The sequence below is a fragment of the Terrapene carolina genome, unplaced genomic scaffold (genome assembly GCF_002925995.2).
Source record: "Terrapene carolina triunguis isolate 2854851 unplaced genomic scaffold, T_m_triunguis-2.0 Scaffold292, whole genome shotgun sequence".
Classification (NCBI taxonomy): Eukaryota; Metazoa; Chordata; order Testudines; family Emydidae; genus Terrapene; species Terrapene triunguis.
Window position 1 is genome coordinate 25009 of NW_020664643.1, and position 22218 is coordinate 47226.

A 22218-nucleotide genomic window follows, 5' to 3' on the forward strand; every position below is an offset into this window, starting at 1 on the left:
TTGACTTAGTTGTAAGTGGAGCACAGTACAGACCTGGCTGCAGACATCACCGGGAGGGGGGGGAGGGCATACCCCCTCAATTCTTGGCTTCCCTGAGGTGTAGCAGGGAGAGGGGCTCAGATACCATCTCGAGGGGCAGGGCTCCCCACAACCCAGTAAACATGCAAGGCAGAGAAAAGAGGGATTGGGGGCCCCCAGATCCTGACACATGCTCAGGGCTTCAGGGAGAGGGGGCTCACACTCCCCCAGAAGGGCAAGTCCTTCCAAACATCCCCCGCCAACAAAATGTGTTTTAATGCAGTGTAAAGGTGCGGGACTCACCCCTGTGGTGCCTTCTGCTGGTCGTCTCAGGGAATTAGCTCTTTCCAGCCTCCGGAGCATCCACTGCAGGCCGGTGTCCTGCTGCCACTGGCCCCCGTGTCCTTCCCGGACTCCGGTGTCCCTTTACCCTGGGGCTGCCCCCTGGCAACACCACCCCCAGTCTCTGTGTCTCCCCTCTCTGGGAAACCCCCAACCCTCTAATCCCCACTTTGCCTCAGTCTGGGCTACTGCCAGTCCTCACCAAGCCTCTGCTCCCTGGGGCAGACTGCAGTGTAAAAGCCACTCCTCATAGGCAAGAGGTTCAGACCTGCTGCCTTCCTCTGCCTCCCAGTACCTCTATGGGCCTTGGACCAGGCCCTGCAGCCTGGGGAGTTGCCAGCCTGGAGCTCCCTAGCCCCTCTGGCTCTCCCCAGCCCTGCCTCACTCCCAGTCCCCTTTCTGCAGGCAGCCAGGCCCTGCTCTCTCCCAGCCTGGAGAGATAGACTCCTTTCAGCCCCTGGCTCACAGTCCTCTTATAAGGGCCAGCTGGGCCCTCTTTAAGCCAATCACAGCTTTCCAATCAGCCCAGCCTTTCCCCTGCTACAGCTCTCTCCCAGGGCTGTTTTAAGCCCTTCAGGGCAGGAGCGGGGTAACTACCCCACTACATGCAGCCAAATGGAAATTTCCACATCTAGGGACGAGGGGTGTGGGTCGTACCAACAGACGGGAGAAAGGCCGTATCCTGGAAATCAGTGACTCTGAAAAGGATTTAAGGGTCTCAGTGTGCAAACAACACAGCTCCCGGGGTGATGCTGTGGGTAAAAGGGCTGATGTCCTCCGTGGGTGTATAGACGGGGGAGAAGTGAGCAGGAGTAAGGTGGTGATTCCACCTCTGAATATGGTGTTGGTGAGACCAGTACTGGAATACTGCATGTGGCTCTGGTGTCCACATTTTAAAAAGGATGTTGAAAAGCTTGGTGCAGAAAAGAGCCACATAAATGATTCAAGTGCTTGAAAAAAGGCTGATCGTGAGAGACTTAATGAGCATAACATGTTAAATTTACCAACAAGAAAATCAAGAGGTGACTTTTTCAAGGTTGTGATGCGTTTGGTCACAGAAACCCCCTTGAGACTGTTACTTAATGTGCTGGCACACCACTGAGAATAACCCCCCTGCCAGAATGGGCATCCTTCAACATTGAGAACAATGGACATCCGGAACCCAGCCCAAGCCCTGTGTTTACTATCTGGACCAGAAGCAGGCTTGAGCATTTACAAAGACAAAAGAACCCCAAGAAAAGTCTCTGAATAGGGCACCCCGGGGTAAGAGTCAATAGACTGTAACTGTAGTCCTCGGACTTATGACACAATTGATTCCTGAAAATCACATCTTAATTTGAAATGTCATAACTCAGTGTGACGGGTTGGATCACAGAAACCCCCTTGGGGCTGCCACCTGATGTGCCAAGACTACTTCTGCTCCTGCTTTCCTGCCCCGGCAGCTTAGGACTGCAGTGCCCTGCCTGGTTTGAACGAGACCCGCTAGCCTGCTGCAAACCCAGACCCAGGTCTGAACCACGTGCCCCAAAGCTGCAGACTTAACTGAAAGCAACTTAAAAAGTGTCCCTGTCCTTAACACTCAGATGCCTAACTCCCAGTGGGTTCCAAACCCCAAATAAATCCGTTTTACCCTGTATAAAGCTCATACAGGGTAAACTCATAAATTGTTCGCCCTCTATAACAGTGATCGAGAGATCTGCACAGCTGTTTGCCCCCACCCCCAGGTATTAATACGTACTCTGGGTTAATTAATAAGTAAAAAGTGATTTTATTAAATACAGACAGTAGGATTTAAGTGGTTCCAGGTAGTAACAGACAGAACAAAGTGAATTACCAAGCAAAATAAAATAGAACACGCAAGTCTATGTCTAAGAAAACTGAATACAGATAAAAACCTCACCCAGTAAGCTCCCTTTTACAGACTAGTCTCCTTCTAGTCTGGGTCCAGCAATCACTCAGACCCCCTGTAGTTACTGTCCTTTGTTTCCAGTTCCTTTCAGGTATCCTTTGGGGGTGGACAGGCTATCGCTTGAGCCAGCTGAAGACCAAATGGAGGGGTCTCCCAGGGGTTTAAATAGACTTTCTCTTGTGGATGGACACCCCTCCCTCCCCCTGTGTAGAATCTAGCTACAAAATGGAGTTTTGGAGTCACATGGGCCAGTCACATGTCCATGCATGACTGAGTTTCTTACCAGCCAAGCCACATACCTGGGAAAGCCCAGATGTGGATTGGTGTCTTCAAGTTCATTGTTGGCTTAAGTGGTTCTTGACTGGGCACTTAATTTGCACATTCCTTTATCCAGAAGCTGACCAAATGCTTTACAAAGGCTACTCAAAAATCAAGCAAGTATACAGCCAATATTCATAACTTCGAATACAAAAATGATACATGCATACGAATAGGATGAATAGACTCAGTAGATCATAACCTTCACAGAGATATGTTACATGGCATATGTAGCACAAAACATATTCCAGTTATGTCATATATATATTCATAAGCATATTTCCATAAAGCCTTATGGGGGGCACTGTGATATTCACAACCAATTTTCCCATAGGAACAATGTTATAAATGGGGGATTGGTTTCTAAACCGAGGCCCGATACACTATTTCCACCCAGATTTTTGTACTCAAACAATTATAGACGAGTAATATAGCTCCATTAATGTATTCATATTGAAAATAGCAATCATGTTGACAAAAGAATCACAGACACTAAAAATACATAAAGAAATATAGTACCTGTACAGTATTGTACACTGTGCATTACCCCTACCTACAAATAATCTAAAAAGCATAGACAAATTTTAAAGCCTTACAATTTTCTTAACATAACTTGTCTTCATCATTCCTGGGCATTGATGATCTAAGAAACCGACTGAAGGGATGAAGAAGGAGATGGGACACTTTCGTCTGAGCTCACAGGTGGGTCTAATTGGATGAGGCTTTCAGGGGTATTTGGAGGTGAATTGGAAGGAGATAAGGAAGTGTCCGAAGGAGTTTGGACAGATGTTTTCTTTTCCTTGTAAATTTCTCTGTAGCAGCTGTATGTGTTGTATAAGTTCCTATTCACAGATGCACTGCGTTCAACATTGGGGTCATGTTCCTCAAACATGGACGTGGCAGCTTCCAAATGTTGAAATGTCTCAGCCAACACTTTTATTGTCAAGACTTTATGAGGAGGAGTCTCTTCAACAGTAGGTGCATCTTCTTCTTCCTCTGCCACTTTTTGCTGTTCCCATTCAATGAGGTCCTCATTAGTTAATTCTTCAGAATGTGATCCCAGCAACTCATCAACATCCCCTGGTGCAATGTCTAAGTTAAGTTCTTTGCCCATTTCAACAACAGTGTTGGTCACCTCCTCAACAGTGTCTGTAAAGCCTTGGAAGTCAGACACAAAATCAGGACACAATTTTTTCCAAACACCATTCAAATTGGGTTGTTTGACTTCATTCCATGCCTCACCAATGTTCTTAACTGCATGGTAAATGTTGAAGCTCTTCCAGAATTCCTTCAGAGTTGGTCCACCTTGCTTCTCCGTTTCCCTGATGGCCTGAGCAAATGTGCTCCTGAGATAGTGGGCCTTGAAGTACACAATTACCCCCTGGTCCACGGGTTGCAACAATGAAGTGGTGTTTGAGGGCAGAAACACCACGTGGATGTCAGGATACATGTCGTCAAGGCTGGGTGGATGACCAGGAGAATTGTCGAGGATTAACAATGCTTTAAATGCAAGATTATTTTTGCTGCAGTAATCCCTGACACTTGGCACAAAATGATAATTAAACCAATCCTCAAAAATGTTTTTATTGACCCATGCCTTAGGATGGGATTTCCATATCAGTGGGAGAAATGCCTTGGAATATCCCTGGAAAGCCCTGGGAGTTTCTGAATGGTACACAAGCAAAGGTTTAAGTTTAAGGTCGCCTGCAGCATTTGCACCAAGCAAAAGAGTGATCCTATCTTTAGCAGCTTTGTACCCTGGCATGGATTTCTCCTCTTTGGCAATCTCGGTTCTCAATGGCATTTTTTTCCAAAAGAGCCTAGTTTCGGCAACATTAAAAACTTGTTGAGCACAATACCCTCCCTTTTCAATTATTTTAGCCAGTCTCTCAGGAAAAACACGAGCTGCCTCCTCATCAGCACAGGCAGCTTCATCTGAGACCTTCAAGTTATGCAAATTGGCCCTGGCTTTAAACTGCATAAACCATTCCCTATTTGCATTAAAAGGCTCAGTGTTAGAACTTTCCCCCTGTTGTTTCTTTAGATCATCATAAAGGCTCCAGGCCTTCTCCTGATTTCTGCCTGAACTCACCAGAGCACAGCGTTGATTTTGATCCTCCAGCCAAATGATTAACAGTTTCTCAACCTGGTCAATAAGTCCAACATGCTGCTTAGTTGTCACAGTTGATTGCATAGGAGCCAAACCCTTAACACGTTCCTGAATCCGTTCCTTGTTTTGCAGGATGGTTGAAACAGTCGATCAGGGGATATCCAAAGCTTTACCAATTTTAGTTGGCATCTCACCTCTTTCAAACTCCTCAATTATTTTAATTTTTGTACTCAAACTTCTTCTACGTTTCTTAGAAACGCCACTTGCACCAGATTTTTGCTTTTCTGACATTATTATGAGCAAAGAAACACTAAATTTTAAGAAAAAGTTTGGAAGTGCAAAGATCCACCACGTAAAAATGGGGTCAGAACAGCAACTGAGCACCTTGAGTTAGGGAGATGGGCGGCACCGAATTTCGTTGTGCACCTATGAACTTGTTCACTGGTGTTGCGTCCTCTCAAGTGCTGGAAAGTCAAAACTGACATTGGAAAATCGAAACAGGGTGTCAGTTTTTTAAACGGCGTGTGTGCCGTTCATCGTAACTCGAACGTCGTAAAGTCGAGGCCTGCCTGTATAACAGAATAGGAAAGGACACAAGATGTTATCCATTATGGAGGAGAGAGACTGTCAGCGGAAGTATCTCATGAAAAGAGGATCCCAGCTTTTGAAACTGGACAGGTGCACCGTTGGATGAGAAATACTTTTAGACAGGAAAGTAACTTGTAAATGAGTACAGCCTGTAGACTGTCTCTTATGTTTTTCTTTAACCTGTAACTGTATGTTTCCAAATCCTTATACCAACTTTCATGAGAATCTCTATCTCAAGCTCTGTTAAATAAACTTCAGTTTGTTTTACTTAGGCGTGTCTATAGTAAACTTGTGCTAGGCAGAGAGTTAAATTAAGGTAAAACCAGTAAACTGGGGGGCACTGCTTCTATGGAGGCAACGGACTGGCTTACATTGCAGATGTCCAGAAGACCAGGGACTGGGAATTCAAGTGTAAGAAAGGGGGGCTGCAAATAGAGGAAAAGAGTGGGGCTCATGGCACTGAGGGCAGACTATCCCTGTAGCCAGTGGCTGGCTGACTGGGCAGCAAAATGGCAGATGAAATTCAGTGCTGATAATGCACACTGGTAAAAAATAATCACAACTATATATACAAAATTATGGGCATCTAAATTAGCTGTTACCACTCAAGAAGAGATCTTGGAGTCATTGTGGATAGTTCTCTGAAAACATCCGCTCCATGTGCAGAAGCAGTCAAAAAAGCAAACAGAATGGTAGGAATGGTTGGGAAAGGGATAGATAAGAAGACAAAAAATATCATAATGCCACTACATAAATCCATGGTACGTCCACATTTTGAATACTGTGTGCAGTTCTGATCATCCCCTCTCAAAAAAAGATATATTAGAATTGGGAAAAGTAAAGAGAAGGGCAACTAAAAGATTAAGGGTATGAAACAGCTTCCATGCAAGAAGCGATTAAAAGTCTGGGACTCTTCATCTTAGGAAAGGGATGACTAAGCGGAGCTATGATACAGAGCTGTCAACTCATCAATGGGGTGGGAAAAGTGAATGAGGAAGTGTTATTTACCCCTTCACATAACACAAGAACCTGCGGGCATCCAATGAAGTTAATAGGCAGCAGGTTTGAAACAAAAAACAGGAAGTATTTCTTCACACAACACAGTCAACCTGTGAAACTCGGCACCAGGGAATGCTCTCCCCTCGAACCCTGCTCTGGGGTGTAGGGTCCCCCTCTCAGGGCTGCTGCTGCCCAAACAGCACAACAGTGATGGGACCCTGCTGTCCCTCCTCAGCCCCCAGTAGCCACCTTCAGCACCAGCCCTGAGTCACAGTGCCTGCAGGAGCCGAGCCAGCTCCGGGAGAGCGACCGCCCCAGGCCGGGGTAGGGACAAAGGCTCCCAGCCCGAGGGGAGTGAAGAGGGAGCAGGAGGGAGAGACTGGAAGGGGCAGCAGAAGCAGTAAGGGGGAGGGAGGGTCTCAGCTCCCAGCCCTGCCCGGTTCCATGGGGATGAGATGGGGGTGGGGGGAGGTTTAGAATCCTTCTATACAGATGTCTCAGGCATGAGAAAGTTTGGGGGGCTCCTTCCCTAGAGGGGACCTCACCCCTGGGACCCCATCTACACAAACCCCTCACCCTGAGGATACAAACCTTGGGGGCCCCAAACAAGCCTGAGCCTGAACCACGTGCAGCCCCCGTTACTGAGGGGCCCGGCCCAGCTGTCCTCCCTCCCAGCCCCAGAGCAGAGATCCCTCCCCTCTGGGGTGTGCAGGCATCAGTGGGATCCCCCAGCAGCCCTGTCCCAGATGCATGGAGACAAATCGATCTTTATCTTGGGGAGAGTCAGAGACACCTGGGACCTGAATCTGTCTCCCTGGGGCTGGGGCTCTGTCCCGACTCAGGGACTGATTGAAGAGATGGCGGGGGTGGAGCCAGTCAGTCCTTACCCTCCGTCTCTGGGCACGGTGTCTCCCCAGGCTCTGACTGTCCCTGAGAGCTGGCAGGTCTTCTGTGCTTCCCCCGAGCTCGGTGCCTCTCTGTGTTCCCTGGAGTGAGTATTATATCTGCACCCAAAGGTGCCACCCAGCCTTGGGGCCTGCAGATAGAAACACCCCCCTCCCTCCCCGCCGCCGCCGCCGCCACACATCACAAGAACCCGACCCTGTCAGGGTGTGTCCCCCACACACACATCCGCTCATGACTTGCCATGACACAGACCATTTGGCAGCTCCCTCATATTCACTTGGCCCCATTCTCTGGCTTGCCCCGATGTGACCCAGGAGTAACAGGTTTAGTTTCACTTTTCTGTTCCCAGAAATGTGCTGCTCTGACAGCAACCAGCCATTTCCCTTCTGCCAACTCCCTGCTGCTGTGGGCTGAGTTGGGAAGAGTCATTAGGGACAAAGAGCCACCTCCCAGCCGCATGTCTGCTGGTTCCTGCAGCTTGGCCTCTCCTTGGCTCCAGCCAGGTGTTGCGTCTGCTCTGGGCGAGGACACTGTACAGGTGAAGCATAGGCCTGGAAGGGACCTCACGAGGTCATCGAGTCCAGTCCCCTGCACTCATGGCAGGACCAGCACCATCTAGAACATCCCTGACAGGTGTCTGTCTAACGCGTTCTTCAAATTCTCCAATGTTTAACCACACACCTCCTGGGTGTGGTGCTCTGTCCCATGTAGTGGCACCAAGCCCACTTAGAAATTAATGAGTCTGCTACAGCCTTAGTTAACAGCCATGTGGCTTTTAGTTCACTCAACAGAGGTTCATGCATTTAGCTCCAGAGGTTCCCAGGTTCAATCCCGCCCGCCGATGACCGGGGTCTGACAGCGTTACACAGGGAACAATGGTGCATGTGAGCATCGCATCTCTCACTCAGACTGTGTCTACACTACACACTCTCTGCTGGCACAGACCCCTCGTGTAGATGCAGCTGCACCAACTGAAGGAGTTTTTCCATAGGTGTAGAAACAGCACCTCACTGAATGACACTGGCTGCGCCAACAGATGTCCTCCTCCGGTCTTTACCCTCTATTATCCAACAGGGCCAGTTCTCCACAGAGCTGGGGGCTGTGGCCCAGAGCCACAAGGGGACTTAGGTATTGCAATGCCTACTTTTTAGACACGTAGAAAATCACTGGAACAACACTGTGCTCCATAAGGCCTGAGTTAGGTGCCTGGGCTCCCCATACAATGCATAGGGAGAGAGAGACACCTAAGAACAAGGAGGAGTCCTGTGGCACCTTAAAGACTAACAAATTGATTTGGGCATAAACTTTCGTGCATATCAGATGGGTTATAGCCCACGAAAACTTATGCCCAAATAAATTTGTTTATCTTTAAGGTGCCACAGGATTCCTTGTTGTTTTTGCTGAAACAGACTAACACGGCTCCCCCTCGGAAACTTGACACCTAAGGACGGGCTCCACAAAAACCAGCACGCTAGGCCAGGGGCCTCCAGTGGCAAAGTAGAAATTTTCTGTAATATTTTTCTGAAGCCTATGTGTGCCTCAGTTTCCCCCATGTGATGCATTGTTACCTAGTGGGTGAAAAAGGACCGTTTGCGCTCAGAGCAGGCTAAAAGACACAGGTATGAATGTCACCTAGCTGTCGGAGACTGAGTGGCTGACTGGAAAAGGAGAAACCTATTAGACAATAGCCAACTCTGTTAGCTGGACATTGACACCCAGCACCCAACCACCCAGAGGCAGAGGGAGTCCCCCCACCCCTCAGCGGGGTAAACAAGCAAATCTCCCCCAGCTGGAGAACAAAGGACTGGGAAGGTGTGAGGTGGGGGAATAAGAATTGGCTGCTGGAAGGAGTTGGGGCTTTGACCAAGGAGGTCAGATGGGGAGACAGATCGTGCTTGAACAAGGGGGTTCAGAACAGCGTAGCTGGGATCTGGGCTGACCAGCATGGCCTATGCATCACCCTTCATTTCTCTAAGATAACCTAAGGACTTGCTATGCTGTGTCCAGCTGACTAATAAAGCCGATTGTTTGGACACTGTTATTTGGACTGTCACTGCAAATGCTGGATGAAGTGCATTAGTCCCTGAAGAGTGGACAAGTGTTCACCAGGAGTCTATCTCGGTTGGACTCGCTGAACAGAGCCCCCGCTGTGAGGCAGGAGGCTGGAGCTCAGAGGCTCAGTGTTCGGAGGCGGTGCGGCTGCGTGACTTACCCTGGAGGAGGAGTGAGACCCCAAGGGGGTCTGGCACTGAACTGGTTCCTCTTAGAGACTATTCCAAAGCTGGGGCCGCAGCACCAATCCTGTGGGTCCATGACACCTCCTGGGGAGATGCTGATGAGAGTGGTGTGTCCTAAGCCCTGCCCCTCTCACAGAGATAGGTTTCACCATTCAGGGCAACCACACCTGTCTCTCCTCTCACTGATACTGCAAGGGCAGCCACGCTCCAGCTCCCCCCAGCCATTGCCTCTGTGGGGTGGAGACACACGTCCCTCTTCCTTCTGATCAGGGTGTGTCTGGGCTGCCGAACTCCGGGCACTCACTGTCATTCCCAGCACAGACAGGCTGTCCTAGGACACCTGCTCGCTTTCACTTCTGAGACGGATACAGAATAATTGCTACGGGGTAAAGTTACCACTCAGCTCTTTCTAAGCAAGCCTACATCATTCGTAAGGTAAGAAGATGACATAGTAAAAGCAATACAAGAACCTACACACCTGTTAATAGTCTTACCAGGCATTCCCTCACTCTAGTAGGGTGACCATATGTCCGGGTTTCCCCGGACATGTCCGGCTTTTGGGTCTTTAAATAGCCGTCCGGGGAGAATTTGTAAAAAGCTAAAAATGTCCGGGATTTCCCCCCGGACGGCTATTTAAAGACCCAAAAGTGGCTGACAGGGCAGCCGCGCTGGGGGAACCGCGGCAAGCCGGCGCCGCCGGCGCCACTCACCTTCCCTCCCTGGGCCCTGGGGCAGCGCGCAGCTGAGAGCTCCCGGCGCGGCGGCACCAGCCCACGGGGCCCCCCGCCCGGCCAGCAGGAGCCTACAGAGCGCAGCCCTGCGCCTGCCCCCGGCACACAGAGCGGCAGCGAGGGGGTCTTGCTCCCCTGCGTGCTGCAGCGGGGCGGGGCCTGTTGACTCGGGCAGAGAGACCCCCCGCCCCTCACCCCCTCCCCTCGACCCGACCCAACCGTAGGAAAGAGCCAGAGGGACTGGGAGGGACCTGCCTGCTGGATGCTTCCTGGGAGCCGCTCCAGGTAAGCACTGCTGGGCTCACCTGGCCCCCTGGCAGGTCCCTCTGGGGGGGCTCCCCTCAGACCCACTGCCCTCAGGCCCCACCCTGACCCTGTTCCTTCAGCCCCCCCCACAGTCCCCCCTCTCCCCCCCCCCCTCATCTCACCCTCTCATCCTGCATGAATGTGGAAATCTGTCCCGGATTCCAGGCTGTCGTTAGCCCCTGGGGCAAAAGATCAGCAGAGGTTTCCAAAGGGAAGTTTGCAGCCTTTGCTCAGACCCAAACATTTTCACTTAAAAAAAAAAAAACCCAAACCCATCCTGACACCCATCTGCTCTGTCCAGATTTGCTGTTATCCCTGTTGAGGCCAAAGTGGTTTGAAAAATTAAAAATCCTTGACACCATTGTGTTGCTTCCCCCTGTGTTGCTCGTTAATCTGATGGACCTGCCGATAATGAATAAAGATGGATGCCCTGGGAGCAATGTGTCAGGCAGACAGTTTGTCAAGTAGGAAAGTGAATGCTGAAGCCCTCACAAAATGCAGAGGCTTTTCTTAACCCGAGCACTGAAAAAGAGCCAGATACCCTGCATGGGTTTGAAAGTGACAAGAGCCTAGCGACTGACCAGAGCAGCGCCAGGTTTGAAGTGACGAGGAGGGTCTGTGTCATGAAGTCTGCATTTCCACTGAGGACTCTTCCATCACCAGGGTAGCGCTGGTGCAGGTCTGCCGCCCGGCACAGCAATGCTGAGAGGTGCCAGTGTAGACCCGATCCACTGCCCTCAGCCCCCACCCTGACCCTGTTCCCTCAGCCTCCCCCGCAGTTCCCCCTGTACCTCCCACCCTGAACCCACTGCCCTCAGTCCCTGCCCCGTTCCAACAGCCTCCCCCACAGTCTCCCTGCTCCCCCCAACCCACTGCCCTCAGCCTTGCCCTACCCCAAAACTCTTCTTCAGCCTCCCCCGTCATCCCACCCCCATCGCTCCCCTTGCTGTCCCACCCCCTCAACTTCCCCCCATTCCAGTCCTGCTCCCCTCTGTCTCATCCCTTCCAGACCCTGTCCCTTTCCCCAACCTCTCGACCCTCCCCAGCCCAGCCCCATTGTCTCCCCCGCCCCACCCCACTCTACACAGCTCTCTCTACCCTGTCCCATTCATGCTCCCCTCAGCCTCTACCCTACTCCCCCATCCCAGTCCTGTCCCATCCCCCTCAGCCCCCGCCAGTCCCAGTCCTGTCCCCCTCAGTTCCTCCACCCTGCTTCCCTGGTCCATCCCCACACACCCGCCGACTCCCTTGACCTCCCTCCCCCCAATCCCACTGCCTGGACCCACCCCCGTCCCACTCAGAGCATGCAGGAAAAAGAAGCAATGGGTTTAAATTGTAGCAAGGGAGAGTTAGGTTAGACATTAGGAAAAACTTCCTAACTGTAAAGGTAGTTAAGCACTGGACAAATTACCTAGGGAGGTTATGGAATAGCAGTCATTGGAGTTTTTTAAGAGGTTAGACAAACACCTGTCAAGGATGGTCTAGTTGTTATTACTCAGTCCTGCCTCAGTGCAGGGGTTTGACTAGATGACCTGTTGATGTCCCTTCCAGTCCTACATTTCTGTGATTCACACTGAATTGCCTTGTGCCACTGTCTAGTAGTAGTGGCACACAGTTCTCTGACATGCAGGTTTATAAAATTGTAGTTAATATACAGTTTAGAGCATAGCAGTTTTAAAGCTCTGCATGTTCAGACCAACTGACCTGAAAATTGTGATCTTGTATTCAAAACTATTAAGATGTGGGATGAAATAAAATCAGCATGAATTGCTCAACAATATCAATGGAATCAGCATTGCACTGCTATATATTGTAAAACATTACAGTGAAATCTTGCAAGTATTACATAGAACGCCACCTTGCCCAAGTGGTAACTAAGCACAACATCTTCCTGTTTCAACATTCTTAATTTGTATCCCTCCTAGACGTTTTTTTTTTTCAAACACTGAATGCTGCTAAGTTATGAGTTTTAACAGGTTTTTTTTTCTTTTAAACCACAGCACTGAATGTTATTCTAAAATTGTTTTCCAAATATTCTTAAACTCCCAGTTTATCCCCCGCTGATGTTCATTGTGAAAAGTATTGCAGGTCTAATAATAATATTTGGCACTTTTGTAATTCACTGTCCAACATGTGTTTTGTGTCCTCCTCTGGTGGATTTTTAGAGGATAATTGTATAGCTACCAGCTAAGGGAGTTATAGCTTGAACTCAAGTAGTAGAAGCTCATGCTTTTAAGTCTGGATGGCTCGGGTTCAATCTTTGGTGACTAGCTATGATGGAGGTTGCCACACTTATCATCCCTTTAATCAGAAGTTCTGAATATGCTTGTTGTAGGCAGAGCTAGTCTATAGTTAAGCAACCGAAAATTTAGAATGGAAAGTGTTGAAATGTTGGGAAGCCTTATAATTTTGCCAATCTGGAACGAACATGCCATCTGAGGGATGGGGGTGGGGAGAGAGGAGAGTGAGACAGGACCAGGAAACTGGGACAAGGAATCCAGAGCGGAAATGTGGGGCAGTTGAAATCAGATGAGGAGCTGGGGCGGGTTAGACAGCAATAGGATAGACATAGACTGGAGGGGATGGGGAAGAAGGGTCTTTGACTACTAGAGACCACTCCGTTCTCCGAACATTTGATTCGCGGGAAGCAGGGGAGGGGGAGGAGCAGGGGGCGGAGCGTTCAGGGGAGGGGGCGGAGTTGGGGCGGGGACTTTGGGGAAGGGGCGGAGTTGGGGCAGGGCAGGGCCGGGGCCCCTTGGAGTGTCCTCTTTTTCCAGGACTGCAATATGGTAACCCTACCCTACCCCTTGTCCTGATTTTTCATACTTGGTATCTGGTCACCCTAAGCCTGAATTAAGGTTCCACAGGCAAGTAAAACCCTGGCATTCCTAACTTTTGAGTGCTTGTCGTTGCAACCTAAATAATAGTATTTTAATGTAGGGTTTTGAAAAGGTTAAAATTAGGTACACCTTTTGCAGCATGAGCAGAGTTTGACCCTGAACTTGCAGTGCTGCCTGCTACTCCCTGACCTTCCCCCTGTGTGTCTATTTCCCTTTCTGCCGGCTGGGCTGTTTTAGACAATGAGCTGCTCCTTTGGGGGCGCCCCAATTCCCATGGGTAACTGATTACAGTATTGCCCACTCCAAGCATTTAAAAAGCATGAGCCACCCCCCACAGGATGAGAGTGCTTTAAAAAACGTGGGATTTAAAACCCTACTAATAATTACTGCGGGGCTGGTTTTGTTTGCCAGCTGGTTTCTGAGCCTTCAGGCTGCACTGGGGTCACATTTTCAAATTTTCTCTGCAATCAACAAGGTTAGAAACTTCCTCTCTTTAGCAAACAAAAGCAGAGTCTCACCTCAGCACAGGCTGAAAGGAGCTGGGGCTTTAACAAACCAACCAGCCACAGCACTGCAACCAACCAAAGCAATGAAAGATTGTGAGCCTGAGGATAAATCCCAGGAGCTGGTGACACCACTGGCAGGACTCCCCCTTTCCACTGAGTTAAGTGAGAATCAGGCTTTTCAAACATTGATTCTGCCTTACCCAAGGTTTTAGCCCGTGCATTTAATATCAGCCTCAGACACAGCAGCCTGCCCCCGGGAAGCCCCACTGACCCTCCACACGAGCTAAGGGGCTGATTGCAGGGCCAGAGCCCTGGCTGCACATTTTTTCACAAAAGCCTCCAGGGCTGAAATTAACAATGGGCTCCTTCCCGCTCCAACAGCTGGAGTCAGTTCCAGGTGGGGACACGCCCCCTTGCTGCTGCAGGCGGGGCCTAGTGTGAGCTCGGGAAATTCAAACCTAGGGTTCCCCTGCCCGGAGAGAGCCATGGCTGCAGAGACCCCGGTGGAAAGTCTCCAGGACCAAGCCACGTGTCCCGTCTGTCTGGAGTTCTTCAGAGACCCTGTCACTCTGCAGTGTGGGCACAACTTCTGCCAAGCCTGCATCAGCCAGTGCTGGGAGGGATCTGACACCGGCGCCTCCTGCCCCCAGTGCAGAGAAACTGTGCAACACAGAAACCTCCGGCCCAACAGGCAGCTGGCCAATGTCCTAGACATAGCCAAACGGCTGAGTTTGCAGGCAGCAAAGGGAGCAGCAGGGGAGAGGGTGGGTGGGGAGCACCAGGAGCCTCTCAAGCTGTTCTGCGAGGAGGATCAAACCCCCATCGGTGTGGTGTGTGACAGATCCCGGGCTCACCGCGCTCACACCGTGGTTGCCATAGAGGAGGCTGCCCAGGAGTACAAGGTAGGGAATTGTGGTCCAGTCTAATGGGTAATAACTTTGGGTTTTAATTACGGATTAGTGTTGGCAGAAATTGCCTGACACAGGTGTGATTTGCCACTCAGCTGTGTGTAGCCTTCATTGCTATATCAGAAGCTGTACAAATTAATGAGACTCCAGCCTGGCCAGAAAGGCAACAGAAGCAGGTTTTAAATTTGGCTGAGGTGGGAAAGTTTTCTCTGAGCAGCTGAACCCTTCTCAAACCCAGCTGCCACCAGTGAACTATGGGAACTCCCTCAGACCAGAAGCTGTGAAATGAGGAGTGAGGTTTGGTTCACAAGAGCTGCAGGCGGGTCTATGTGGGAGTGCTGCCCTCAGGCTGGAGAAGGCGGAGTTATGAGATGTGCCTGTTATTACTGATTCGTCACTGATTTTATTCTTGTGATTTGCATCCCAGCAGCCCCTAAATGGGAACTGACCTCAATGGGGGGGGGCAGCACAAAACCCACAGAGGGACAATCCCTGCCCCGAGGCATTTACAGTCTGACAGGACAGGACAGGCAGGGTGGCAGGGGAAACAGAGGCACAGTGAGGGGAAGTGACTTGTCCAAGGTCACTCAGCTTGTCAGTGGCAGAGCTGGGTATAAAACCCTGGTTTTCCGAGGTTCAGGCTAGTGCCCTAACCACTAGGTTATCTAGTAGGACCTACAGTCATCTCCACTCTTGTGTTCTGGGTGGAAAACCAGCCCCTACAAACCTACTGTCAGGCCTCAAAATCAAACCACCAAATCGTTTCTGTTTGTCAGGAAAAGATCCAGGCCCATTTGACGTCTCTGAGGGAACAGAGAGAAAAGCTCCTGCTGTTGAAAGTAAATGGAGAGAAAAGAAGCCAGGAGCATCTGGTAGGTGCCCATTGTTTTTCACCTGCTGGGACATGGAGAGGGGCGGTTTGTTGGTAGATTTCTGTGTGGTGTGGGGAATGTGGGCTTGTTTATGTTTCTCCATGATCATGGGATACTGTGTGTGTGTGTGTGTGTGTGTGTGTGTGTACACACGTGTGCATCACAAATGTTCTCTCCTTGGAGGAGGACAACAGCATCTTCTGCAGCATCTAAAATGCATTTTAATTAATGAGTTAATTACTGTCCCTTGGGGCTTTCACAAAACTTCTCCCGAACTGCACTGACTGTATCCCAGCAGTGCCGTGTGCCGGCGTCATTTCTTGTATTTTTTAAAACCATTTGTTTATTTCCCCCCCCTGATAATTCTATCAATGTGGAGCTGAGTTCTGTTGCCTGCTGCTCTGGGTCTGGCGTCTCAGGGTACGCCCACACCGCCAGCAGCAGTGAGCCTCCGGGCCCTGCTCAGCAGAGTTGGACTCATGGGGCTCGCAGTAAAGCACTACAAATAACTGTGTAGACAGCACTTTTAAACTGCAGCTCGAGTGGGAGCTCAGGCTCTGAAATCCACTCCCCTCCCTCCCTCGGCTTCAGAGCCCAAGCTCCAGCCCGAGGCCCAGTGTCTACACAGCTGTTGTTAGTGCAGTAGCTGAGCCCCAAGAGCCTGAGTCTGCTGCCCTGGGCTCTGAGGCTCACTGCTGTGGGCTGTGTAGACGCACCCTCAGAGGCCATTGGGAACAGTGTCGGAGCCACCTCTGACATGGAGACACCCCTTTAAGGGATATTGGGGCCAAATGGGAAGCTGTAGGAAAATCCTCTCCCTTGGAATCCCAAGGGATACTCAAGTGTCAGGATGTGAAGAATTACAGATTTCAACCCCCAAACCACAGGTCCCAGACTGTCACTGCAACCTATCAGCTCTCCGGAGCCAGCAAGGGAGGGGCTACTGGAACTCTGGCCCACCAGAGGATCCGTCTACGAAGCTCCTGATTGGAGCAGGCGTTCGAATACATGACTTACGCCAGCAGGCATCACAGGAAGTTGCCCAAACTACTGAGTGAACTCCAGATCTGCTGCTGGACTGGACCCTGACAGTGGCTTGACCCTGGCATAGTTCCTGGCTCAGGTTTGACCTGCAGTACTGCTGTCTGTCTCCGGCCTGACCCTTCGCATGGCTGTCTGACTCCGACTCCAGTGCTGATCCTCACGTGACTCCTGACATTGATTCTGGCTCAGCCTTTGGCATGACTCTGATCTCGACTCTGACCCCAACCCTTGGTGAGATCCTGACTCTGACTCCAGGTTTGACTCTGGTTTTAATTCCTGGCTTCCAATTCCAGTTCTGACCACTAGGCCTGACTGCTTGTGCCCTGGTCCCTACACAGATGTCTTAGAGATTGTAAAGGAATTCTCTCTTGTAAGACTCTATTAAAGGCCCTCAGGTGCCATCCATGTTCCTGACCAGCCCTTTCCTTATTTCTTATAGATACAGACTCAAACCGAGAGACAGAAGATTGTGTCTGAATTTCAGCAACTGCGGCAGTTCCTCGAGGAACAAGAGCGACTCCTGCTGGCCCAGCTGGAGAAGCTGGAAAAGGAGATTCCGAAGATACAGAATGACAATGCCAGTAAACTCTCTGAGGAGATTTCCTGTCTCAGCAACCTGATCAGTGAGATGGAGGGGAAGGGTCAGGAGCCAACGAATGACTTCCTGCAGGTTAGACTGAGTTAGAAACATCCCAGATCCTCACACAGGGAAGGGAGGGCTCCTGAATCATAAATACTGGAGTCCAGCAGTCAGAGATCTCAGTGTCACTCAGTGTGTGCATTCCTGAGATGTGAGTGACTATTGTTCTTTGAAGAGTTACGGACACATTGATATTAGAGCAGGGAAAGCCCCATTAGCTCAGGGAATCCATGGGCCTGGAGCCAGGGCAGGGGCTCTTTTCCCCATAGTTGCAAAATCCCTTCCCTGGGATCTCGTGTGTGTGTCAGAGGGGACTGAGATTCTTTTCTCTCTCTCCTCTAGGACATCAGAAGCACCTTGAGCAGGTACGTGTCTCTCTCTCACTCCCCCTCACACGTCACAATGCTGGCTTGGAGATGATGTTAGCAGCACATTTCCCCAAGGCTCTTCAGCGAAATGTGTGAGGCAGGGTCACATTTGGGATATAAATCTCTCTGATTAACTTCATCCTGAGGGTCTCACCCTTTTAGAGAAGACTCTAGAATTACCTATTGAACAGGAAAGATCTCCAGAATATCATTTAGGTTAATATCACATCCCTGGGGGCCTGGCTGCCTCAGGGTTGTGGGGATGGAATATGAGCCTATCACTGCCAGCGCACTGGTCACCATTCAGCCCAGGGCAGCAGTGATCAAGAGCACATCCCACCAGAGAGCTGTTTGGAGACCTGTGTGGAATGAGCGGGGGAGGTGGGAGTTGATGTATCAGCATAGTTCCTAGTGGATAGATTTCTACAGCACTTCACATGAGAACTTTGTATCCCTCCGAGCATGGAGGCCAAGGTGTGAATTGGCCATGGAGACTCACACCCCCTTTTATCCCCAGAGCTGGTCTCTCCAGGCCAGAGTTGTAGAATATCAATGGGACCTTCAGAGGGAAGGTTTTACTGCCATGGCTTGTGCTCCACCTGCTCTGAGGCTGGGAGAAGCAGAGGAATTCTAATTCCAGGCCCATTAGAGCAGCAACTTTCACAAACAACAAATTAGGCTGTGTCACTAAATGAAATATAAGAATGTGAAATTTTCTCTTCAGGTGTGAGAAGGGGGAGTTCCAGCAGCCAGTGGAGATTTCTCCTGAACTGGAGAAGAGACTCAGCAATTTCTGCCAGCAGACTGTTGCTCTAATGGAGACACTGAGGAAGTTCAAGGGTACTGAGAAGGGATCTACAAGGGGAAATTGGGATGAGCTTCTGAGACTGTGGGAAGAGGTGGGCGCTGTCCAGTTGGTTCATCATTACGTGACATCTCTATTGAATGAAAGGTGGAAAGTAGAGCAATAGAGCAGGTGTAAAAGGGGCCCAGGTGTCGGGATGTCTCACATTAATTCATGACTTACCAGAGGTCACGACATTGAGGCTCAAATTTAGCAAAATGGCCTAATTTTGGGTCCCTGATTTTCTCTCCCAGCTAGAGAACTTGCAAAGCTCTTGGGGGTCAGAGAAACAGGGGTGCTAGTCTGGCTGGATCTCAGGACTGCCCCAGCCTGTGCCAAGGTCTGCACAGGCCTCTACAGCTACTGACTAGGGGAGTCACTAACTGCCCCCTCTGCCCCTTTGCCAGTTGAGGGTGAATCTGGCCCGTTGAGCCGACCGTCTCCCAGCTCGAATTTCCACACGTATAAAATGATTTTATTATTTGTATTTCAGTGTAAGGAGGATGAGGGCCGCATTGTGCTGAGCTCTATGGAGATGCTGAGTGAATAGACCCAAGGGGTTTACAATGAAGAGCCCTGACCCTGCAAACTCTTAACAGCCCGTTAGGGGCACAAAGTGTGTGAAGTTACAGTCACACTCAAGTCTTTGCAGGATCTGGCTCCAGGGCAGCGTTTCTCACAGGCAGCCACCAGCAGATGTTTTTCTGCCATGACAGCCGCTCTGGGTGGAGACTGGGGGACCAAAGTGGCAGCCGCCTCTCCCTGCAACACCCAGCAGTTGCTCCTGAATAGCTGTTACCAAGGGCAGTGAGGTGCACTGCCGTGGTGTTTGTGCTGGGACCTGGGCCGCCGCAGCACCACTGGGGACACGGGCTGGTGAGTGAGGCACTGGAGGCAGCTGCACCCTGGGCAGCTTCCCTACCTCCACCCAGCCGGGGCATGGGGAGTCTGGGGTTCTGCAGGCAACCAGAGAGTTCCTGATCCACCTTCCCTGGGGCAGGCTCTCGCTGAAGGGCCATGGGAGGCAGGGACAGAGAGACTCGTTCATCAAGATCTGGTGGCCACACTCTGAGGCCACCAAAATTTTTGTTGTGAGATCCCTTGGTCTAGGATCTGACAAAATGCTCTAGGTGACTCAGACAAAGGAGGAGGTTAAGTCCATTAATGGCTATTAGCCAGGATGGGTAAGGAAGGGTGTCCCTAGCCTCTGTTTGTCAGAGGGTGGAGATGGATGGTAGGAGAGAGATCACTTGATCATTACCTGTTAGGTTCACTCCCTCTGGGGCACCTGGCATTGGCCACTGTCGGAAGACAGGATACTGGGCTGGATGGACCTTTGGTCTGACCCAGTATGGCCATTCTTCTGTTCAAGCCAGCTGGGTTTGGAGGGTGAGGAGGGGATGATGAGGGGAATCTCTCTTACTGATTGTATCTCCTAGGGTGGTTGTGAGACCTAATGGCTGTTGGTTCCATCTGGGAGATGCCTGAATGAAAGAAAGGGGAAAAGGAAGGTCTCAGATTAGTTTTTATTTCTATTAAAGACCTGAGTGTGTCTCTGACCCTCTGTTAGTTTCTCGGTCTAAATTCAAAACAAATTAGGTCACTTCAGAGTGGAGATGTCGTTATAAATATGAAGAAGTGAGGTTCTTACCCATGAAAGCTTATGCTCCCAATACTTCGGTTAGTCTTAAAGGTGCCACAGGACCCTCTGTTGCTTGTTATAAATATGAAAGCCGGAAATCTCATCTCTTTTCCCTTTCCCCCTCCAGACACTCTGCCGTCTGCCCTGGAGACACACATTGGGGAATCCCTAGGAGCACTCAGACAGGGTGAGATTATCTTTAAATTATGAGAAAATTCCAATGAAAACATTTTCATGAAATTGTAGCTACAGTTAAAAAATAAACCCAGCCCTGGCACCACAGTCCCAATACGACCACATTGAGCAGTGAGGAGATCCCAGGCTGGAGTCACACAAACACTCCTGACACCAACCAGAGTGCTGAGTTCGTGCCCACACTGGTGCACAGAAACACTCACTGAGCAGCATCCAGGCACCCTTAACTCTGACCCTGAGTTTTTCATACACATTCATTGGCCTTTTGATAATGAATCGAGAGGAATGAGTAGCGAGCCCTCTCCCCTGAGGGCTGAGCCTCTCCTTTACCCCGGCAAAGGGGGCGGGGGGGCTCTCCCATTGGAACATCTCACTCTTTAATTGACTAGGGAGATGCTCTCCCTCTGACACTGCCCCCCCCCTTCTCTCTGGGCTGGCGCTACCCCACCCAATGCCTCCTCCTATGCTCTTCCCCCAGGCTGCACCTCTCTGTTTTCCAGCCGGGAAATGGAGGATGCAGTTTGGGGAGGGAGTTTCCCTCAGTGGTTTAAAGCTGGTACCTGCCTCCTCTGCTCCCTCCTCACTAAAAGCATCGGAAACCGTCCTGGCTGTGTCTGTGCCCTGGGAATGGAGCAGCCCCAGCAGCGGGAGCCAGGAGCTGAAGCCTCTGCAAACAAATGAGAAACCAATTAATTGCCTCCAATTAAACAAACTGAGGAGCTGCTGTGACATCTCTGCTCAGTGTCAGGTGCCCAGGACAGAGGCAGCGCCCTGGGATCCAGGCCTGTCCCAGCCAGACCAGGGCTGCTGGGGTGTGTGAGAAATGGTCCCAGCCTCCCCCAGGGCCGAGCTCTGCCCCTAACGCTGTGATTCTCTCTGTCCCCAGTGACTGTGACTCTGGATCCAGACACGGCTCATCCCAAACTCGTCCTGTCTGAGGATCAGAAAAGTGTGAGCCAGGGAGACACCCGGCAGGATCTGCCTGACAACCCTGAGAGATTTGACACTGTGCAATGTGTGCTGGGCTGTGAGGGATTCACCTCGGGGAGACATTGCTGGGAGGTGGAGGTGGAGGGTGAGGAACGCTGGGCTGTCGGGGCGGCCAGAGAATCTGTGAGGAGGAAGGGCTGGATCCACCTTTACACTGAGGGGGAAATCGCAGCTGTGGGGCAGTGGTGGCAGGGTAAGTTTGAGGCTCTCACCTCCACGGGGATCCGCCTGCCCCTGCGCTGGGTCCCCAGGAAGCTCCGTGTTTGTCTGGACTGTGAACGGGGGCAGGTAACGTTTTTTGATTCTGGTGATGAGACTCTGATCTTCGCTTTGCCACTCACCTGTTCCCCTGGGGAGAGAATCCACCCCTGGCTCCGGGTAGAGGCCAGAACCCGGCTCAGACTGTGTCCCTGAGACACTGGGGAACCCTGAAATCAGCCTCTCTAGCCCCATACACCCTCGTCAATCTGACGCCAGAGGACTGCTGTCTTCATGCAGTTGCTGTGACCTTGCAGGCTCCATAGAGCCTCTGGACTGTCAAACCATAGAGAACAGGGTAGGGAGGGATGGAGGTAGAGAAGCCAATCTCAGTGCCCCAAGGATTTTGTAGCCGGTTTGTCACTGTTCTCTGTGATCCAGGATGATTCTGAGCATCCAGACTCCGACCGTGTCACTGGGCTTCTCTAGCTCAGCGGTGGATTTAGAGTTAGGGGGGCCCCTGGCCCTGTGCTCAGCTTCATTTTTAGGGCCTTTCCTTGGGACCCAGCCAAGAAAAAGAACACTCTCTCTTATCTCCCCCGTCCCCGTTTTTCATTCTTTTTTTCTTCAGCCTCCTATAAGTAATAGCAAGTAAATGAAAATAAAGTGAGGTACCTTGATTATTTTTTTAGTCTAACTTATTTTTC

General features: G+C 50.6%; 1 protein-coding gene across 1 annotated transcript; it reads left to right on the plus strand.

Moving 5' to 3' along the window:
- Window positions 1-14289: 14289 nt before the first annotated feature.
- LOC112119890 (zinc finger protein RFP-like) lies at window positions 14290-22018 on the plus strand. The gene is made up of 7 exons (XM_024218778.2): window positions 14290-14712; window positions 15495-15590; window positions 17074-17304; window positions 17617-17639; window positions 18367-18482; window positions 20256-20315; window positions 21210-22018. Exons 1-7 carry the CDS (start codon window positions 14296-14298, stop codon window positions 21725-21727), a joined length of 1461 nt encoding a protein of 486 aa, XP_024074546.2. The 5' UTR covers window positions 14290-14295; the 3' UTR covers window positions 21728-22018.
- The last annotated feature ends 200 nt before the right edge of the window (window positions 22019-22218 follow it).